Consider the following 18,524-nt stretch of genomic DNA (forward strand, 5'->3'; position numbering starts at 1 on the left):
TGAGAACATTTTTGAAATTAGAAAATAGAAAGTAGAAAAAAAACAAAAGGATATGGTTGTTTATTAAATTTGTAAATAAATTGCAGAACTTTTTGCCACAAGGTATTTTGTCTGATGATTGTGATCATAGGTTCAAGTGGAGACCAAAGACATTCATAAAATAAAAATCTGCTGAGATTTACTACATAGAATCTTAGGTTCATTAAATCTTTGGGCTGCAAACTGCAGTCTGGAGGACTACTGAAAGGAATTATCACTCTATGCAATTCTTGCTTTTTCTGCAGACATATCCTTTTGGTCACTTTTGAATAAAGACACAGTGCTAGTTGGGACTTAAGTGTCTGCACAGTATGTTACCTCTTACACTGACCTTTTCTTAAAAAATTGTCCATTTTTGAGTAACTCCACATCAGTGATGTCAGAACTGTGCTAAGCATCATTACAGAGCAACAAACAGCTTGGTTCTGGATTTCCTGGATAACAAAAGTCCCTGTACATGTTTCTGCAGTGGTAGTAATCTGTATGTCCTTGAGATAAGGAAGAATGTGACATCATTTTTGTGGTGTTTTTATTGCATTCTGATGATGAGAGGCCTGTCATAAAAAAGATGTATTTTTGAATCAATGCATTTTGTTTTATTGTCACACAGCACCAAGTGCAGTCAAATATCTGAACTATAGCAGAGACACTGAATCAATAACCCTTACCTGGCCCCCAGCCCAAAGTATGCTTGATGGATATGCTCTTTCAATAAACAGTAAGGTCTTCAATGAGAAGAAAATTTTCCCTTCTGGTGTGAGGTATGATGATTACATTGTAAAAATAACTGAAATTAACTCAAAGCATCTGTTTCCCTGGATATTTAAAATAACTACATGTATTTGATGGCTTAGTTGATAAACATTACTCTTGTAATAAACTGTGTGCTTGTATTTTAAGAACTGCATTTTTAAATCAAATTGCAATTCTCATATGATGTGTTTATGCAAAGAAGAGCACACAAAATCCTTAATTGGGGTGAGAACCAGTAGAATCTCTGTGCCACTCTGGATATTTAATTCAATACTTTAAAACTTTCTAGCACAGGAACTTGCTGTGAATCATAGTGTAATGCACTCCATTTAAGGTTTTATAGTACTAAAATATTTTTTGACTCCCAAGATATAAAAATGTATACACATGTAATATGTAAATAATATCCATAAAACTATAAAGAATTAATATATGAACATAACTATTGTTTTAGAACCCCAAAGGATAAATTTTTTTATTTTGATCTCTCTAGAACACACAAATTTGAGCATCTTCTGCCAGGCACTGATTTCTTAATCAATATTGTGACAACCAATGGATTAAAAAGAAGTCGTCCTACTGTCCTCAAGATTAGCACCTGTAGGTTCAGTTTATTAATGTCTTTTCATAGTTTCAGATAATTAAGGTTTTTATATTTTAAGGGTTTTTTTCTAAGAACTATTCCTCATTATATCGATGCATCTTAACAATGACTGAATGAATGCATTTAAGTTTTTCATTTCAATCTAAACAACTTTGAAAATAAGTAAGTATATAAAAGCTTTTTAAACACAGTTTCCTCTGCATTAAGTGGGATTTTGCTACTCACTGAATCAGCAGTAGTGTTAGGATGATAAAAATTTTCCATAAAACTTTACAAAATTAGACTTTATTTCTGATTCTGTTTCTAATATTAGAGGTGATTTTAATTTATTTGAAATTCTTTTTACGTACAAAATGAAATCTCTTTCTAGATCAAACTATAACATAATTAATTAAACCTATGTATACTGTAGATGTCAATTTTCTTAAAATAAATATAGTTATTTTAAATCTAAATTTTACATCTGCAGATCCTGATCCACCATCAGATTTACAAGTGTTTGGACAAGAAGAAAATACAGTCTATATTTCTTGGAAACTACCAAGAGGAGGGTTTGATATGTTTCAGGTGAGATGAGACTAGGAAGAAACTAATGCAAATTTTTTGTTTTTGTAATTTCTCAATAAATTGTCATTCTGTAGGTGATGCAAAACCAGTAATAATATTTATTTTTATAATACATGTAAGTATTGGAAGGAAATACTGCTATTCATAAAGGTCAGCTAAATATGTTCTTACTATTACATAACAATCTAAAAAATTATATTTTTAATAGCTCTCAAAAACTGATTTTTCAAGTAGTGTGAAATAAAAAAGATCACAGGTCAAGGGTTGAATGTAACTGCAACATAATATTTTTTCTTAGTTTTTCAAATTTGTAATGCAAATTAATTTAAGTGAAGTGAAAAATAAAAAATTCCTTCCATACAGAAGAATGTAAACGTTTTGTTTAGAAAGTGAAAAAAAATTATGGGGTTTAAAAAAAAACAACTATTTATTAGACAAAACTGCAAACCTTGGATACCTGCCATATCCTTCTGGCTTTGGGCAATAAGTAGTTTAAGGATTTCCTGAGTGAAATTGGATATATAGAAAGAAAAACAGGAACTATTCCTGATTGTTATTTTGTTCACAATTTTGTTATTCCCTGTTTTAAAAAATTAGTACTTCCCTGTTCATCATACCGTTCATGATTTTATAAACTTCAATTTTTTTTCAATTTCTCATCATTCCTTATTTTAGCTCTGTCAAAAATGATCCACAATCGCATCTAAATAGCATGGATCATGCTTTGCTATGACATGCAGCCAGTCTCTCTTCTGGATCCTGGATTTGCAGTCTGTCTTGTTTTTACCCTTAGCATTTTGTAGCCCCTGTATCAACATGTGGTCAACAAAACTTAGTATATTGCTGTTTTAACACATCACTTAAATCAATATAGATTTCTAGGTATAATCCTTCACAGTTAACTTACTTGAATGAGATATTATTTGGTATATAGCACAACCACGAGTCAAAGCATGTTTTGCAAATCATGTTTTGATGGCCTACATTATTTTTACCCCAATATTGCAGTGCCCGATTCTTTTCCTTCTCCTATGGCTCCAATTATATCCTAACCTAAACCTGAAATCTAAGTATCCTTAGGATAGTTCCCTAACATTTCTTCTCTCTTCATTAGTGTAAAGCTGCACTGAACTCAAGGGATAAGAGCAGCCAGTTAACTTCTCACACTATTTGCTGGTGCAGCCTGGAGCATATTTACGAATTTTAAAATTAAATTTAGTTATCTTGTTCATGTTTTGAACCAGTTCAGATCCACTTTTGAATGTGATAATGCTATTTTTGCCGCTCTGTGGAAAATAATTGTCATGTGTAATATTGATCTTTATGTCACGGTATTATTGTTCAGCAGCTCATAGAGCAAGCAGCCACATTAGACAGTGCTTTGTCTGTATAAATGAGCTTATCTTAAATCTTTAATGAGAAAGGCTTTCGTAGACTGGTTGCTTGGTAAGGTGCACCTGCATAAAAGGGATTGTTTTACTAATCATTTAAAATTAATCATCCCTGCTCACCAACTTTCTATGCAATATATTGTAGTTTGTAAAGTGAAGAGTGCACAAAAGTTACTTTCCTAACTTCTTTATATTAGATGTAAATCTTTAATCTATAGCTTTGCTTCTAGCATCTTGCAGTGCTGTAATTCTAATAAGATGATGACAGTTTCCAAGATTTTGTTTGTATAAACAGGCACTGTGCTGGTAAAACAGAGGGGAAGCGGATCATTCCTCCCCATATGAATAGCAGCTAACCAGCTCCCCGGATGAATAGCAGCTAACCCCAGTGCTTTTAGGTCACTGCCATGTGAACAACGTCCCCTTTCTGCTGGAGGAAATGACTACTGGCAGGACAGGACTCACTATGCAGGCAGTTGCAACCCTACTTGGTCTCAGTATTAAGAGCCAAGTCTGAGAAATATGTGGTGTTTGTTGGAGGTCCAGTGCCCTCCTCTGCTGGGCAGGCATGGTCTGCATCTTGCCTCTCACTAGTGTAGATAGGAACCAGTCTGCAGGGACCCCCTTCTACGTCCACAGAAAGAACTGGGCAGGAATTAGTTTGTCACCTTAGAATTGTCTGGAATGTCAGAAGGAGCCCTCAGCCTCTAGGAGTTCAGTCCCCAGATTTCAATGTCTTGATATCTCCATCCCTTTTATTCTCTGCAGTGGCTCTTAACAGATGAATTTGCAAGGTATAGCGGCGAACAGAGTTGAGTGACTGATCCCTTGGGAGTTTTTTCAGAATCTCATCTCTGAACACTGCATGGGTGGATTTTTTTGTTGAATGGTTTTAGGAGTTGTTTGGGATTTTGTTATTTTGTTTTGCTATGATTTTTTTTTATTTGTTTTTTTTTGGGTTGTTTTTGGTTTCGGTTTTTGTTGGGTTTTTTTGAGATTTTTTTGCCAGAAAGGTATATATTTAGTTAATTGTACAGTTTATCAGTATAGTTGTGAGACTGAAGAGTAACCCTGTAAACCTCAACTTCACATTCCTTATTTCATCTACTTTTAAATATTAAAGTCATTGCTTTCACTACTGGGCTATTAAGGAATGCTGGAGTTCTACACTGGTGGAACATAATATAAAGCTGCTTGATTATTTTTTATTTAAAATGTGGAAAGTATTCTAAATATTTTTATAATGACAGGTAGTTGCCAGCTCTGAGCATTACTTTTATGAACTTAAATCGTCTAATACAAGGAATTCTTTTCCTTTGATAGCTTTCATACTCTCTGATGAATAATGAAAAGCTGCTTACCAGAACTATTTATGACAGCAGAGTTGTAGTGAAAAATCTGACTCCTGGGACAGAATACATTTTTCAGTTAAGAACAATTAAAGGCTTGGATTCCTCTGTGGCTGTGAAGAAAAAAGTCATCACAAGTAAGGAAATACCTTATAAATTGTCATTTTGAAAACTGGTAGATGTTCAGAGACACTTAAATCATTGTTTGTAAGTAACTCAAAAAGGTCACAGAGCTTAAAATGAAACCTCAACTTTGGGAGGAAAGTTGTGCTTCTTCTTGTGATAGTTGTTTAAATAGGAGCCTTGTACATAACTCGCTGGACTGAGGTTGAGGGGTATAGACATGGCTGACAATAGCTCTTTGAAACAAGCTTCCAGCTCTAACAAAGGATGATCTTGACAGAATAGATCTTCCTATACTTTCATAATTACCTCGCATTTTGTTTACTATTGTTTCTGTGTCTCGTAGATTAGAGTATTGCTTCTGTGTAAAGACACCGAATGTTTAAGACAGTAAGAGGAATTGTGCTTCAGAGAGCTTAAAAAAGTCCAGAAACCAGTATCTTGCACTCATGTATCTGAGAAACATGTATTTTCCAATGCACTTAGTTATTAAAAGATAAGCAAATCTCTGTCAAAAAAAAACCCCACCAGAACAAGTCCTGCAGATTCTTGTGAATCAAAGGTGCAGCAGAATATTCATTATTATGTTCTTGAAAATTCTTTTATTCCTCAGGTAAATATTTTCACGAGAATTGTGGATGGATCCTGAGTATAACTAGATTATGGAAAGTATGATGTTAATGGTAAACCCTTAGGATTTTTTTCATGCTGAGTAATAGGCATATGTTAATTAGTATTTTGCATAAAGCTTCAAGCAAGATAAACTAATTATGTGGGAGATTTACTTTTTAGGGAGAATGGAAACATTTTTCTTTCCCAAGAAGCTGTGCTGCACAAATTAATGGAGGTGTTATTAGTGAATTATCTGATTTTAGAAAATTTCATATAATAAAAAATACTATTTAAAAAGAAAAAAAAGGCATAATCACTGAGACTATATTATTTACTGTGTCCCTAAGTGAACAGATGAACAGTTTTCTAAAATTATGTGGCATATAATGTATTAGAAAACTTTAGAGTGACTAAAATCTGTACTTCTGCTTACAGAGTGTTCCATTCTCATCCTATTGTACGAGTGAGCAATATGGTCTTAGAGAAGACCTGATAAAATTGAAAATTTCTTCCATAATTTCATAATGCACGCCAGAGGTACATCACCAGGCTTTATTCACCCTGTGCAACATATGGGCACTCTTTTCTGTATATCCACAAGAAGAGTTCTAAAATTTGTATCCATATTTCAGGGTGTTTTGAAGTCTCAAAATATTCATTTAGGTAAAAACCATTTATTTTTAAAAGCTGTTATTTTCTTATGTTTTAAGTACTAGGTATTCATATTTTCTTCATTAATCTCAATAATTTTTACCATAGAACCTGCTGGGATATGTGGTCTGACATTAAAAACGGTAAATACTTCCTCTGCAACTGTAATGTGGAATCCAACCAAGACTAACTTCACTTCTTATAAAGCATCTTTATCAAACAAGACCTTCACAAAAGAGTTCAGAATTCCAGGAACAGCAACTGACTTCAGTGGTACAGACCTGATGGCTGGGGGCATTTACAATTTCACACTGAAAAGACTAAAAGGAAATATTGAAGGAGCTTCTGCTTTCCTTGAATTTGTAACAGGTCTGTATGGCTTCCTGCTTCCTCAGCCAGTGAATGGGAGCTGTCCCTGACAGTGCATGTTCATCAGTGTGCACCTCACTCCAAATTTCAAGAGGTCTTAGGTGTAATAGTTTGCTGTTGTTGTGGGCACATATTACTTATTCCACCTGTCAGAAACATGTCTTTAGCTGTGCTGCATTTCTTTTGACTGTTTTTAGTATTTTGTATCTTATCCTGCAGAGATACACACAAGCTGAATTTTACCTTACAATTATTTCAATAAGTTTTTTTCTTACAGTGAATGAAGTTAAACAGGTTTAGAAATGTTTGTAGAATTAAGGCTTTAGATTGTAAACTACACTCAGAAATTTATGTGTGTCTGTACAAAAAGACCTCTATAAGCATAAAATCCAGCTTTAATGGAAGTTGAGATCCATGCAAATAATAGGACCAATGACAGCAGTAGGACTCAAAACTTATTAGAGTATACTAAGAATAAGAACTTATGCTCTCAGTTAACCTTGCACAAATCCACACATATTATTAATATATTATTTTTTTCTGTTAGTGTTAGAATAAAAACATGAGTTAAAAATATACATATAAACAAATAAAGATGGAATATAAAATCTAAAGTTAGTATTTGGATATATTAATATTTCAGCTTATTTGATGGCAGAACTGGAGTAATATGATACAATTATGCAACTTTGCATAGTCTGTGTAAAGATTTCATCAAAGATATATAATCCTACCAGATTAACAGCAAGTAAGAAAGGAATGGAAATCTTTCAGAGTTGAAGTTATACATCACTCAGACTGCACGGTATGATACTAATGTATAAACTAATAGAAGATTTGGTCTGAATTCAGAAGAACCATGTAGAAAGGCAGACAGAGGACTGAGTGCAAGGGTGAATCTGAAATGAGGCAAAGAGCATCACTGACTGGGCTTACTCTGAGAGATGAGCATGGGGAAAGCTGATAGTTGTATATGAGTTCCAAAGTAAAAAGGAAACAGATGAACATGGTCAGAGATTGTACAGGTGAAAAAATTATATATGTAGATAAGATTTTAATGACCTCCTGAAGAATTTAAAATCTGATTCATTATTAAGCTTAAAGTGAATAATACTTTAAATTTAAATACACTGAATTAAAGGTGTAATTAAAAGCAGAAGAAATGGGATGTTGTGGCATAAGCAGGTAGAAATTTGGCTTTACCAAAAGGAGTAGACTACCCAGATTTTGGGGTCTTAACTAACTAGAGTTCCTGGAATTACTGGGATTCCAAATACATGAAATGTAAAAAAAAGTTACCAACCCTATGGCTAGCAGCAGAACAAACTCTAGCTATATCTTGAATTTCAACTTTAGCAGTAGCTATGTCAGCAGTAGTGCTAACTTTAAGGTTGAGGACAGCAGAAACCCCAGGACTGTGCAGAGATTTTGTTGTTAGCTGAGCACTGTGCAGAGACACTTGAGCTTGTCTGTGAATGGGCATCCCAGCATAGTTGGGAGGCCATCGACGAAATCCCAGAGGTAGTGTAGCAACTGTAGGATCACATGCTGCCATATCCAGACTAATCCTTTGTATAGCAAGTAAACTCTTCTTGGATGCTTTTCTATTCAGCTTTTCTACTAATATATTTTAAATGGAGTTATCTAAGTTAATGTCTTTTATTCCACAATTCTCTTTCAGACCCTGCAAAGCCAGAAGGTCTTAAATTCTTCAATGTTTCATCATATTATTTTTCACTGTATTGGAGACTACCGTATGGGCTTGTAGACAGATTTCATGTGGCTCTTGTTCCTGATCATGCTTCTGTTGTTATCCTAGATCTTGGAGTTAGGGAGTATCAAGTAAGTGCTTTTATTACAGGACTTGCAGAGCCAGCTTTTCCTTATGCGCTGTGCTGATGAGGAATTCAAGCTTTCCTCCTTAGCTGTTTAATGCACATATGAATATGCAAGTATTAATGAAAAATTGGTGGGATGGGAGTGAATTTCAGCATCCACAGTTTGCTACCTAACAACAGGTAACGAACTTACTGTTTTTTTAAAATCTACTAGAAGGACACAGACCGTCATCCAAGGATTCATTAATAGTTTAACAAGGGAAGGGCAGAGCTACTGAGTAGTACAGACTCATTAATTGTGTACTTGCCAGGAAGATCTCTGCTTAAATCATTAATGCAGGCAGCATTTCACTGCTAAGCCATCAAAAAGATATAGGAACACTTTTTGATTCTGCTGTCTGGAACATAAAATATAAACAGAAGTAATGGTTGTTCTGGATGTTTTGCTTTTGTTTTTCATTGGAACTGCAAAGATACAGGTATTTTATATAATTTCTTGATTTAAAAAGTTAATAATTATGTTTCCTGAAAAAGATGGGTTAGTTTAAGGGTCAAAACCTTATTTTTCAGGTTGCTTTTTTGTTCATTCTTTCAAAAAGGTGTTTTATAATGCTTCATATTTAGTTTGATAATGATAATACATAAAAACCTATATAGATCCATTTTTAGGAGACTCTGGGATAAAATTAATAGTCAATTTTATTGTTCTTCAATACTGAATGTTGTACGCATCTTATGAAGGGTAGTTGACAGAAAAATACTGCAGCTAACAGATGTAAAAAACTATTTTTAGTTATAAATTGCTCAAAATTGTCTGTGTTTTTTTGTGTTTTGTTTTGTAGGGGTATTTTCTGTTTGTTTGGGGGTTTTTTTGTTTGTTTTTGTTTTTGTTTTTGTTTTTTGAGGGGAAACAGCTTCATTTTTGTGATTCTTCGTAAAAGTCTTAAATAAAACTATGTCCTATTTCAGGCTGATTTTTCCAATACTATTCCTGGAACAACATACAATGTTACAGTTTCTGCAGTTTCTTCTTCAGTCTATAGTTCACCTGCAAGTAGAACTGTGACAACAAATGTGACAAGTGAGTTAAAAATGACTGATGAAATTTTGTTCATTCTTTACAGTTAGCTTTCTTATATTCATTATGCCCACAATATTGTCCAAGAAATTACAATCAGTTTTGAACAGTCATTAAATATTTTCATCTTCTTTTACTATTTAAAAATTCACTGAATCAGAAGAGTTCTATGAGAGCTTAAGAATTTAGAAGCTTTTGAAAAATTGGCTATTGTGTCATGCAATAATATCCAGACTGATTTATACCTACAGTGGTACATAAAGAAATGTTCAGAGCTATTTCCAACAAAATAGCCAAAGTAGCCAAAGCAGATGTGCTTTTTAAGAACATACACTTTAATTGAGTGCTAGAATATATCAGATGTCAAATTGGCATTAAACTCTATTTTTTTTAACAGCGTTTTTGACCAATACATTTTTTACATTCTCACAGAAGAATGTTTCTGGTGTTCCAAAATTAACCTAACAATTTCTAACAGGACTCTAGCAAGAAAAAAAAGAGATTTTTATTCAGAAGTACATCAGTTTTCATTAGTTTTATGAGGTTATGCTGGCAGATGATTTAATTTCTCTGTAGAATCTGTGAATGAGTCTCCACTCTCATGAAAAAATTGTTTTAGATGTGTGTGCTTGTGTGTGTGTATGTGTGAGTGTGTGTGCATAAATATAATTTTTTTTTTTTTTTTTTTTTTAGATCCTGGTCCACCTGTGTTCCTTGCAGGTGAAAGAGTGGGTTCTGCTGGGATTCTGCTGTCATGGAACACACCACTCTATCCAAATGGGAGAATTCTCTCCTATCTTGTTAAATATAGAGAAGTCTGCCCATGGATGCAAACAGCTTATACACAGGTCACAACAAAGCCAGATAGTTTGGAAGTTCTTCTCACCAGTCTTAACCCTGGAACAACTTATGAAATTATGGTAAAATCTTTACAAATACCTCTTAGTATTTTGAATTCTGATTTATTATAAATTGTATGAGTTTATAGTAGCTTCCTATAGAGTTTTCTGAGGGACCACATTATTTACTGTTGCCATATAACAAAATATATTAACCAGATATTTGTTTGAGTTTATTTGAATAGTGTTTCTAAAATCTATTTAAAAATGTCCCAGTCAAACTTGCACTGAAATGTACCTTCCTCTACTGATATTCATATTAACATATGGCATTATGTGGTAAAACATAATTTAATCTTTCAAATTACTGGTGTGCTTTGCATATTACATGTAGATTACTAAATCATCTCAACCAGTCAAAAAAAGCATGTCTTCCATACATGGAACTTGTTTGTACTCAGATTAGGCACTCCTGATCCATCTCTGAATTCTTCAACAATAGATGACTTCAGGTGGTCAGAAATTAATTACCTCTCTCTCGGCAGTATTTGCCAAGCAATCCTTTGCCTGTTTTGCTCTTTCATAAGAACCTTGTAGATGTTCCTCTTTTCAATACCAAGAATTAAATGAAGGTATGTGTTGATTTGCTTCATCCCATTCTGTTGCCTTGAAGTGGCACATATGAGATAGGAATTTCCATGTCTGTCTTAATACTAGTTTTGTTTCTGACCTCTTTCTACAATACATACCTTGAGATGAGGTAATAAAAACAATGTTTAGGTGAGGACATAGATTAAGATTTACATGGTTTAATTTAAATACTGTCATAATTTCAACCCCTGAAGATCTCCTGTCAATTTCCTCAGCTATTGCAATATAGCCGTAGAATTTATCAATGCCTAAGTGTGTTTCAAGTCATTGTCCCTGTGAAGCATAAGTAGGTAGGGTTGGCTGTGGTCATAAGGTGTTTGTGCATGTGTTTGTATGGCTTAGGAAGGAGCTAGCCAGTGACACGGGTTCTTCTTGTCATTGTAGATTAAGTCTTTGATGCTACCTTGTATTCCTTTAATATGCTTGTCTGTTGTAGCTTTGTCCTTTTGTTAAATCTTTACAGTATTTGAAAATTGCACTACTTAGTGCCAAGAAGTGATTAGAGCAAGTTTCCCATTCTGGCCTGAGGCCTTCTATTTTCCTTTGTACTTTGCTACCCACTGTGTGCTGGATCACTTCCACAGTGATCCACACTTAGTTTTTGCACACCTACCCCTTCTTACCCTGCCTTCCCCACAGTCTGCACTGTCAGCTCCCTAAGCCCAGGGGCCACAACCTTGTTGCCTTAAATTGCCAGCTACAACCTTGCTGGAGAGATTTTCACTTTGCTTTGTCTTTTCCACACCTCTATCATTACTGTTGGAATTTTACTCATGTTTACCTTTTGTTGTCCCTTTTACTTCTTTTCAAAAAAAGAAGTTAGACTTTATTCCTCTTTCTTTGTAAGTACTGGATGCCATGGCCCATCACTGAGCTGAATTGTCACCAAACCCCATATTGCAAAGCAAATGGCATTGTTGTTTTGTTCATCTCGATAAATTTTACTGAGGTCTTGCTATATTGCTCTTCTGTGGGAAGACTCATCCCTGATTGTGAGCACTGAAGCATTTCCATCATGAAGTGCATCTACACTCCCCCTGACCTATTGCCTTTCTGCAAAAAGTCATGCTTTCCTTGGTTTCTGCTTTGAGGAAGGTTCACCTGCCCTTGCTAGCCTACAGGAGACAGAAAAATAAAAGGCAACTTATTCTCCTTTTTACCCTTTTAAGTTGTAGTAAGTAAAATAGGAATGCAGAATCTGGGCTGTGTATTGTGATAAGAAAAAGGAGTGTTACTAATGTTGTTCTTGCTGTTGATTTTGGCATAAAATAGGGATCCTCTTTTTATGTGTGGATATTCACATGTGGTTTTCTCAATTTCGTATGCTGTTACATACTTTTTCCCTTTTATTTTTTTACATTTAAACATTGAGCATAAATTACGCAACACAACTATAAAGGGCATGTTCATCTGTATATTTATAGTTTAAAACCTAAAAGTTGTATCTCTGTGTATCCTTAGGATTTTCATATTCCCTGAAACTATGTATACTGTAGATTTTCTAATGTGGATACTTTCTTTTTTTTCCTGTAGGTTGCTGCTGAGAACAGTGCGGGTATTGGAGTGTTTAGTGATCCTTTCCTTTTCCAGACTGCAGAAAGTGGTAAATTTAATAAGGCTGTTAATTATATTGATTAAATTTGCTCTAATTTGTTCAAATAAATTTCCATGATAAATTTCATACTTGAACAAATTCCAATGCATTTAGAACAAAATCCTTATTCTTATTCTGTCACTCAGTGACAAAGGTTAATTTTGTTCTATTTGCTAACAGCATTTAGGGTGTGCCCATAGGGGTGTTTGTTGTACACAAAGTCTGTTGGAGTTTTTCTATGCCAGTTTCTAGGTAGGCAGCTTCCAGAAAGCAAGGTCATAGCAGAGCAGAGCTACCTGTAAAGTGGATCCATCTGTTGTGGGATCATCTCTGCCATTGTCTGCTAAGTCAATCTGTATTTGTTTAGAGACGGGTTCTATGAACTTCAGCACAGCATGTATTTTATTAAATTTTATGTATTAATTCTGAAGGATGAAAAAATCTGAAATAAAAATTTGATTTTGGTGGTTTTGAAGTTTAAAACACATAGTCTGAGTTTGCACAATCTTTACTAATCTGGTGATTGTGATCACGCTCATTCTCCGGGAGCAGTTGTGCCTTGGCTGACGAGCTCATACACTTGTGAACCAGTCTCAATGGAATACAGAACTTGTGCTGCCAAGGCAGTGACTGCCCATCTGTGTTTAGGCTGCTTTCAGTTTCTGTGCAAACTGCAGAGTGAGATATCTTAATTAATGGCAGAAATCATCACTCTGCACAAATAATGCAATAATTTATGAACACAATATAAGGAGGAGTAGTAAACTTGCTACATGGATCTGTGTGAGATCATTATTCTTCACTATTTGTGCATTATTGTTGGTAAAAACCTTATTTCTGTGAGCTTTATTATTTACTCATGTTTGACAGAGGACAGCACTGGCATTTCTCCATATGAGAACATAAGATTTTTATTTTTGGAAGCATTTCTTTCTTCATTTTTATTAAACCTAAAATGCCTTACTATAAGTGTAATTGGAAGGTTTCTTCAAATTATAGGTAAATTTTGTGTCATCAGTGTAACATTTATACTTCTACTTTCTCAACTGTTTTTTGTTCTAATTCTTGCCTTGATGGCTAAGGAAAGCCAAACATCTTAATGAACATAAAGATGGGAAATTTAAAGTGAGAAAGTTTGCCAGAAGATAAAATTATTTAAATATAAATGTTGTGGTTTGGGAGGAGGCGAAAAGAGGTAAACGATCTGGAAGAGATTTAGCAGGACTGAAAGCACTAAATATGAGGCTTGGAGGAGCTGTCCCAGTTCACCTGTGGAAGGTCTGTAACTGTGGAATGTTTTTGTTTTAAAAGAGTGTGAAAAGCCTTCTCTCCTTAGTACTAAGGCAGCTATTGCAGAACCAGCTGCTGACTCTGCCACGTGTAGGCAGCACTATGACAGGGCCACAGGGCTCTAATTCACAGAAGAGCTCAGCATGTAAAATCTGATTTAGATGCTGCATCTCAATCCTTTGTGCTGTGTTTAATACTGATGTTCTGACAAAAGGCCACAGAAATTGTGACTGATACAAAGAGCAGCATTTATGCAGTAATAACTAATACTCCAATTGAATCAAGTTACTTAAGCTATGTGCAGCAGAAAAGATGACACAAGAAAAGTGAAATAAAACACTCAGTGTCATAAGATGCTCTTAACCAGGAAAAAAGGGCAAATTTTTCCTACTTCTGGAACAGTAGATGTCTTGCTTCTAAGAAAATATTTTTAAGTTAGCCAAACATACTACTATATATATTATGAGACTGAAATTATATTTCCCACTTAAACCAGATTGAAAACCAGCGGATTGTATATCAGCTACTTTGCATGTGTATGTGAATGTTTTTTATGTGTTTGTTTCAGAATTTGGAAGCTAGAGATGGCATTTAAGAAAAAAGAGAATTTGCTATTTTTCAGTACTGAGAAGAAAGGTTTATCTCACTGCTTTTGTTTGTTTTGTTTTCAAGCTCCAGGTAAAGTAGTGAATCTCACAGTTGAAGCCTTAAATTCTTCAGCTGTAAATCTGATCTGGTTTCTCCCTCGGCAACCAAATGGAAAAATAACTAGTTTCAAGATTAGTGTGAAACATGCAAGAAGTGGAATTGTAGTGAAAGATGTCTTGGTTAAAGTAGAGGACCTTCTGTCTGGGAGGTTACCAGAATGTAATGTAAGTGCTATAAACCTTTTAAATTAGAAATAGACTCAACCCACAGAATAGAGTTTTAAATTTAAAATTTAAGACATAAAAATGTGGAGGCTTGCTTTTCAGAAAGATTCAAAGACCTTACAGACCTTGTCCCAAGACAGGATAAAATCGATGAAGAAAAACCTTTCTGTTCAAAGTACTTTAAATGGAATACTTTTGCTTGAAAAGATCAGATTAATCAAAGTAATAATGTTATGAAAAGTTAAGTTTGGCATCCTTTTAACAGAAAATAATGAAATAGAAAATTTCTATTTTTTTCATCTTTCAATTTTTTTTTTTTTTTGTTTGCACACTATTCAATTAGGAAAAAACAAGAACTTACAGGGTTTATTTTAGGTCAGTGAAGACATAGTATTGTAAATGTCTTATTTTCTATGTACTTTGATAATGTTTTTTGTATTTTAGAAATATGCTTTATTCTGTGTAGCACATTTCAATATTTTCAAAATACTCCGCATATCAAAATAAAAACTGAACATGATTAGCAGAGCAATTTTCAAAAATATGGTTGCTGTCTGAATTGTTCTCATTGTTAAATTCAGACCTGTAACCATTGTATCCTTTTGGAATTTCTTGAAGAAAATTCTCTCTTCTAGAATTTTTTTTTCTTTTTCCTTCTTACTTTGAGCATAGTTTTGCAATTACTGAAATGTCAAAATGGCAAGTAACCAAACTTTTTTTCCTTTGACCTTTTTTTTCTAATTTCTTACACTTAGTGCTTTAAAGAAAAGTGCAGTTTTAAATGACATACATTATCATAAATTTGGTTTCAGTTTTTATTTGAAAGATCATCTTAGACATTGCAAAGGTTCCTGACACCAGGCTGGTATAACTCAGCGCTGAGAAGGCAGGCTGCCACCTACTGAACCATAAGCATTGGTCACCACAATGCCTTACCATTTTTCAGTTATCTTCTGACACGATGGATTAAGAAACCCCTGTCTGGTTTTATCCTTGATGTGTGGATATATGTATGTTATGCATGTGTATGCACATATACACATACAAAATACATGTGATGCAAAAGAACCTTGCTAGGTAACTTTTTTCAAGAGAGAGACTGAATGCTGAAAAAGGAAACTGGAAATAATTAAATGAATCCTAGAGAGATGTGGCTGTTCAGTTAGATTTGAGATCTCCTTGAATAAGGCAGGAAACTATAACACTGTCACTTACAGGATGCACTAGCACAGTCTGCCTAAATACAGAAACTGAAGTACAAAAAGGAGAACCAATTTAGGGTAATTTTTTCAAAGATGGTCTGCCTATTTTATTTATATTTATTTACAATTATTGGTTATAGATGCACCTTATTATGTTTCTTATTTTGTACTTACAGGATAAGAGTGAATCTTTTTTGTGGAGTACTACCACTCCTTCAAGTACTTTTGGGAAATCCACAATTCTTTCACAGACTACAGTGACTCCAAGTACAGAGGCAGCAAGTCAAATGAGCTCTGTTTGGAGTGAACCAATTAGCTTTGTTGTAACTAACCTCAGGCCATACACCACCTATCTTTTTGAAGTCTCTGCAGTAACCACTGAAGCAGGCTACATTGACAGTGCAATTGTCAGGACACCAGAATCAGGTACATTAAATACATACGGCTTTAAAATGGAAATAACATTTTCAGATTTATGTGAAAAACTTCAAAATACAGGTTTGATTTTCTGCTGCAAGATACTTCTGTCCTAATCTGTCTTTATCTGTTTCATGCTTTTGTATTTTCAGGATTACTTAATTTTACCTGATGGTAAATTGAAAATGTATATATATTTATGTATCTAATAATGCACAGTGAATGAAAGTTCACTTGTTTTTAAGAGTTAAAGATACCAAAATTATGCTCAGGATAGATCAAAATTTATGAAAAACTGAGGAAAATTTAAGAACTGCAAATAATAGAATAATAGTAGAAGAATTGAAAATAAAGACGCAGGGTCATAGCTGTCAGGCATAATATTGTAAAAGTATGTGTGGTGTGTACACAAAAATGCACTTTAAGCTTCTTTGCCTTTGTTGAGAAACAAGCAATAATAAAGAAAACTCCTGTACTTATGTGCCAATCTGCACCTATTGCAGAAAGTAGTTGAGTGCTGAAGAAATCTTTAAGCACCAGATGAAGTTGATTTTTGATTACCTGCAATGCACTGGGAAGCTGGAATTGGAAGCAATGGTCCATGAGCAGCACTTTTATAATGGCTTAGGTAGTGAGAACACTGTTAATAGAGCTATACAAAAAAGGCATTCCAGAGGAATGTTATTCTGGCTTTCTCTTTGCTAGGTACATTATTCTTTTGCTTGAAATGGTTTGATATTACTTCAAACATTAATACATACAAAATAGATAGCACTGTTCAGATAAAAAGAAATTTTATTCCCTTCTAAAAATGTTAAGTCGAATTGCTTTGATAGTGTTTCAACAGCCTTTAGTTTGCTGCTTTGTCTAGGGTTAATGAAATTTCTGTTTCTCTTCTAATGATTTCAGGGCTAATTTCCAGTTTATTTTACACTTTTGTCTCTTAGAGATTATTTTCATATGATCAAAACTCTTGATACCTTCCCTGGGAATTACATTAAACCATAAATTAAGTAATTTTAATGATATGCTTCTATGTCTTCCCTTCAGAATATTTCATGTCTATTGTTTAAAATGAATTGTCTGATATGGGGTTCTTGGACATCCTAATATAAAGTATTTTATGTTCAAAGACTTTTTCCAATATTGTTTAAGTTCCAGAAGACCCACCACAGAATTTTGCCAAGAGCAACATTACAGCAAAGTCTTTCTCAGTAATCTGGGACCCACCAACAATAGTAACAGGGAAATTTAGTTACAGAGTTGAGCTGTATGGACCAACTGGTAAGTCAGAGCTGATGCTACCATTTGTTTTGATTTTTTGGTGATTATTTCTTTACACATTCAACTGGGCCTGACAATCAAAAATGGATGGTCAAAAGCAGTGTTATGTATCCCTTTTTACTATTACATGCTTTAATGGTTTGTAGATTAATTTTAAGGGAAAAGTCAATCCATCATGAGGAAGAGTATAAAGTTAAATTCACATTAGATATTCCTATGAATGGAGAAAATCAACTTCCCCTCAGTCATTCAGGAGATGATAGGTTAAGCACAGCTTTATTGCTGTGCTTATATAGCTAAATCTTTACTTTTTTTTCTCTTTCTGTTAAAGATTTCTGGAGAATTTTCATTCTCATGCAGTATGCAATCATATCTTTAAGTCTGTTTTGATGTTTTTGCATTTTTTTTTAAACTCAGACATGTATAGATACAGAAATTATAGAACTGCCTGTAGTTAAGTAAGACATAAGCATAAGCTGTATTCTAATATTTTTATGGGACCACACAGGAAAAGTAAGATACATTTTTAAAAATCTCTTAGTCTTAAAACTCCTACCTCTTTGAAGGGACTTGTTTGGTTGGTTGGTTATTTTGTTGTTTTATTTCCTAAATATTCAGTATTATTCCACTGAAGCTGATTCACAATTAGCATTTACCCAAACAAATTTGTCCTTTCATTTTTGTTCATCATACTAGAAAGTAGCCTTAGACTGTTTCTCTTTTCGACCTAAAATCTCTTTGTTTTTAATTCCAGGACATGTTCTGGATAACAGTACAAAAGACCTTAAGTTTGTGTTTAGTAACCTTGTGCCGTTTACAACATACAGCGTGTATGTCAGTGCTGAGACAAGTGCCGGGGTGGGGCCAAAGACCAACCTTACAGTTTTCACTCCTGCCGACGGTGAGTAAGCATAGAGAGACAAAGCAAACGGATTGAACGGGACAAAGGGCTTCAGTTTTCCCTTCAGAGACTTAAAGGACTTTGCCAAGGGAAGAATGGA

At 34.2% G+C, this 18,524-nt stretch overlaps 1 protein-coding gene across 5 annotated transcripts in view; it reads left to right on the forward strand.

Annotated features, from left to right (window-relative positions):
* Positions 1–18,524, forward strand: part of PTPRQ (protein tyrosine phosphatase receptor type Q) — a 120,280-nt gene that overhangs the window by 13,438 nt on the left and 88,318 nt on the right. For all 5 annotated transcript variants that reach the window (XM_041713047.2, XM_030260334.4, XM_072923113.1 and 2 more), the window contains 13 exons: positions 650–800; positions 1,286–1,392; positions 1,866–1,963; positions 4,678–4,840; positions 6,198–6,458; positions 8,140–8,300; positions 9,266–9,377; positions 10,068–10,294; positions 12,398–12,467; positions 14,421–14,620; positions 15,999–16,248; positions 17,395–17,523; positions 18,278–18,424. In XM_041713047.2, the coding sequence (XP_041568981.2) occupies positions 650–800; positions 1,286–1,392; positions 1,866–1,963; positions 4,678–4,840; positions 6,198–6,458; positions 8,140–8,300; positions 9,266–9,377; positions 10,068–10,294; positions 12,398–12,467; positions 14,421–14,620; positions 15,999–16,248; positions 17,395–17,523; positions 18,278–18,424 (2,076 nt within the window). The remainder of the gene's footprint in view (positions 1–649; positions 801–1,285; positions 1,393–1,865; positions 1,964–4,677; positions 4,841–6,197; positions 6,459–8,139; positions 8,301–9,265; positions 9,378–10,067; positions 10,295–12,397; positions 12,468–14,420; positions 14,621–15,998; positions 16,249–17,394; positions 17,524–18,277; positions 18,425–18,524) is intronic.

This window comes from Taeniopygia guttata, chromosome 1A (assembly GCF_048771995.1).
Source record: "Taeniopygia guttata chromosome 1A, bTaeGut7.mat, whole genome shotgun sequence".
Lineage (NCBI taxonomy): Eukaryota > Metazoa > Chordata > Aves > Passeriformes > Estrildidae > Taeniopygia > Taeniopygia guttata.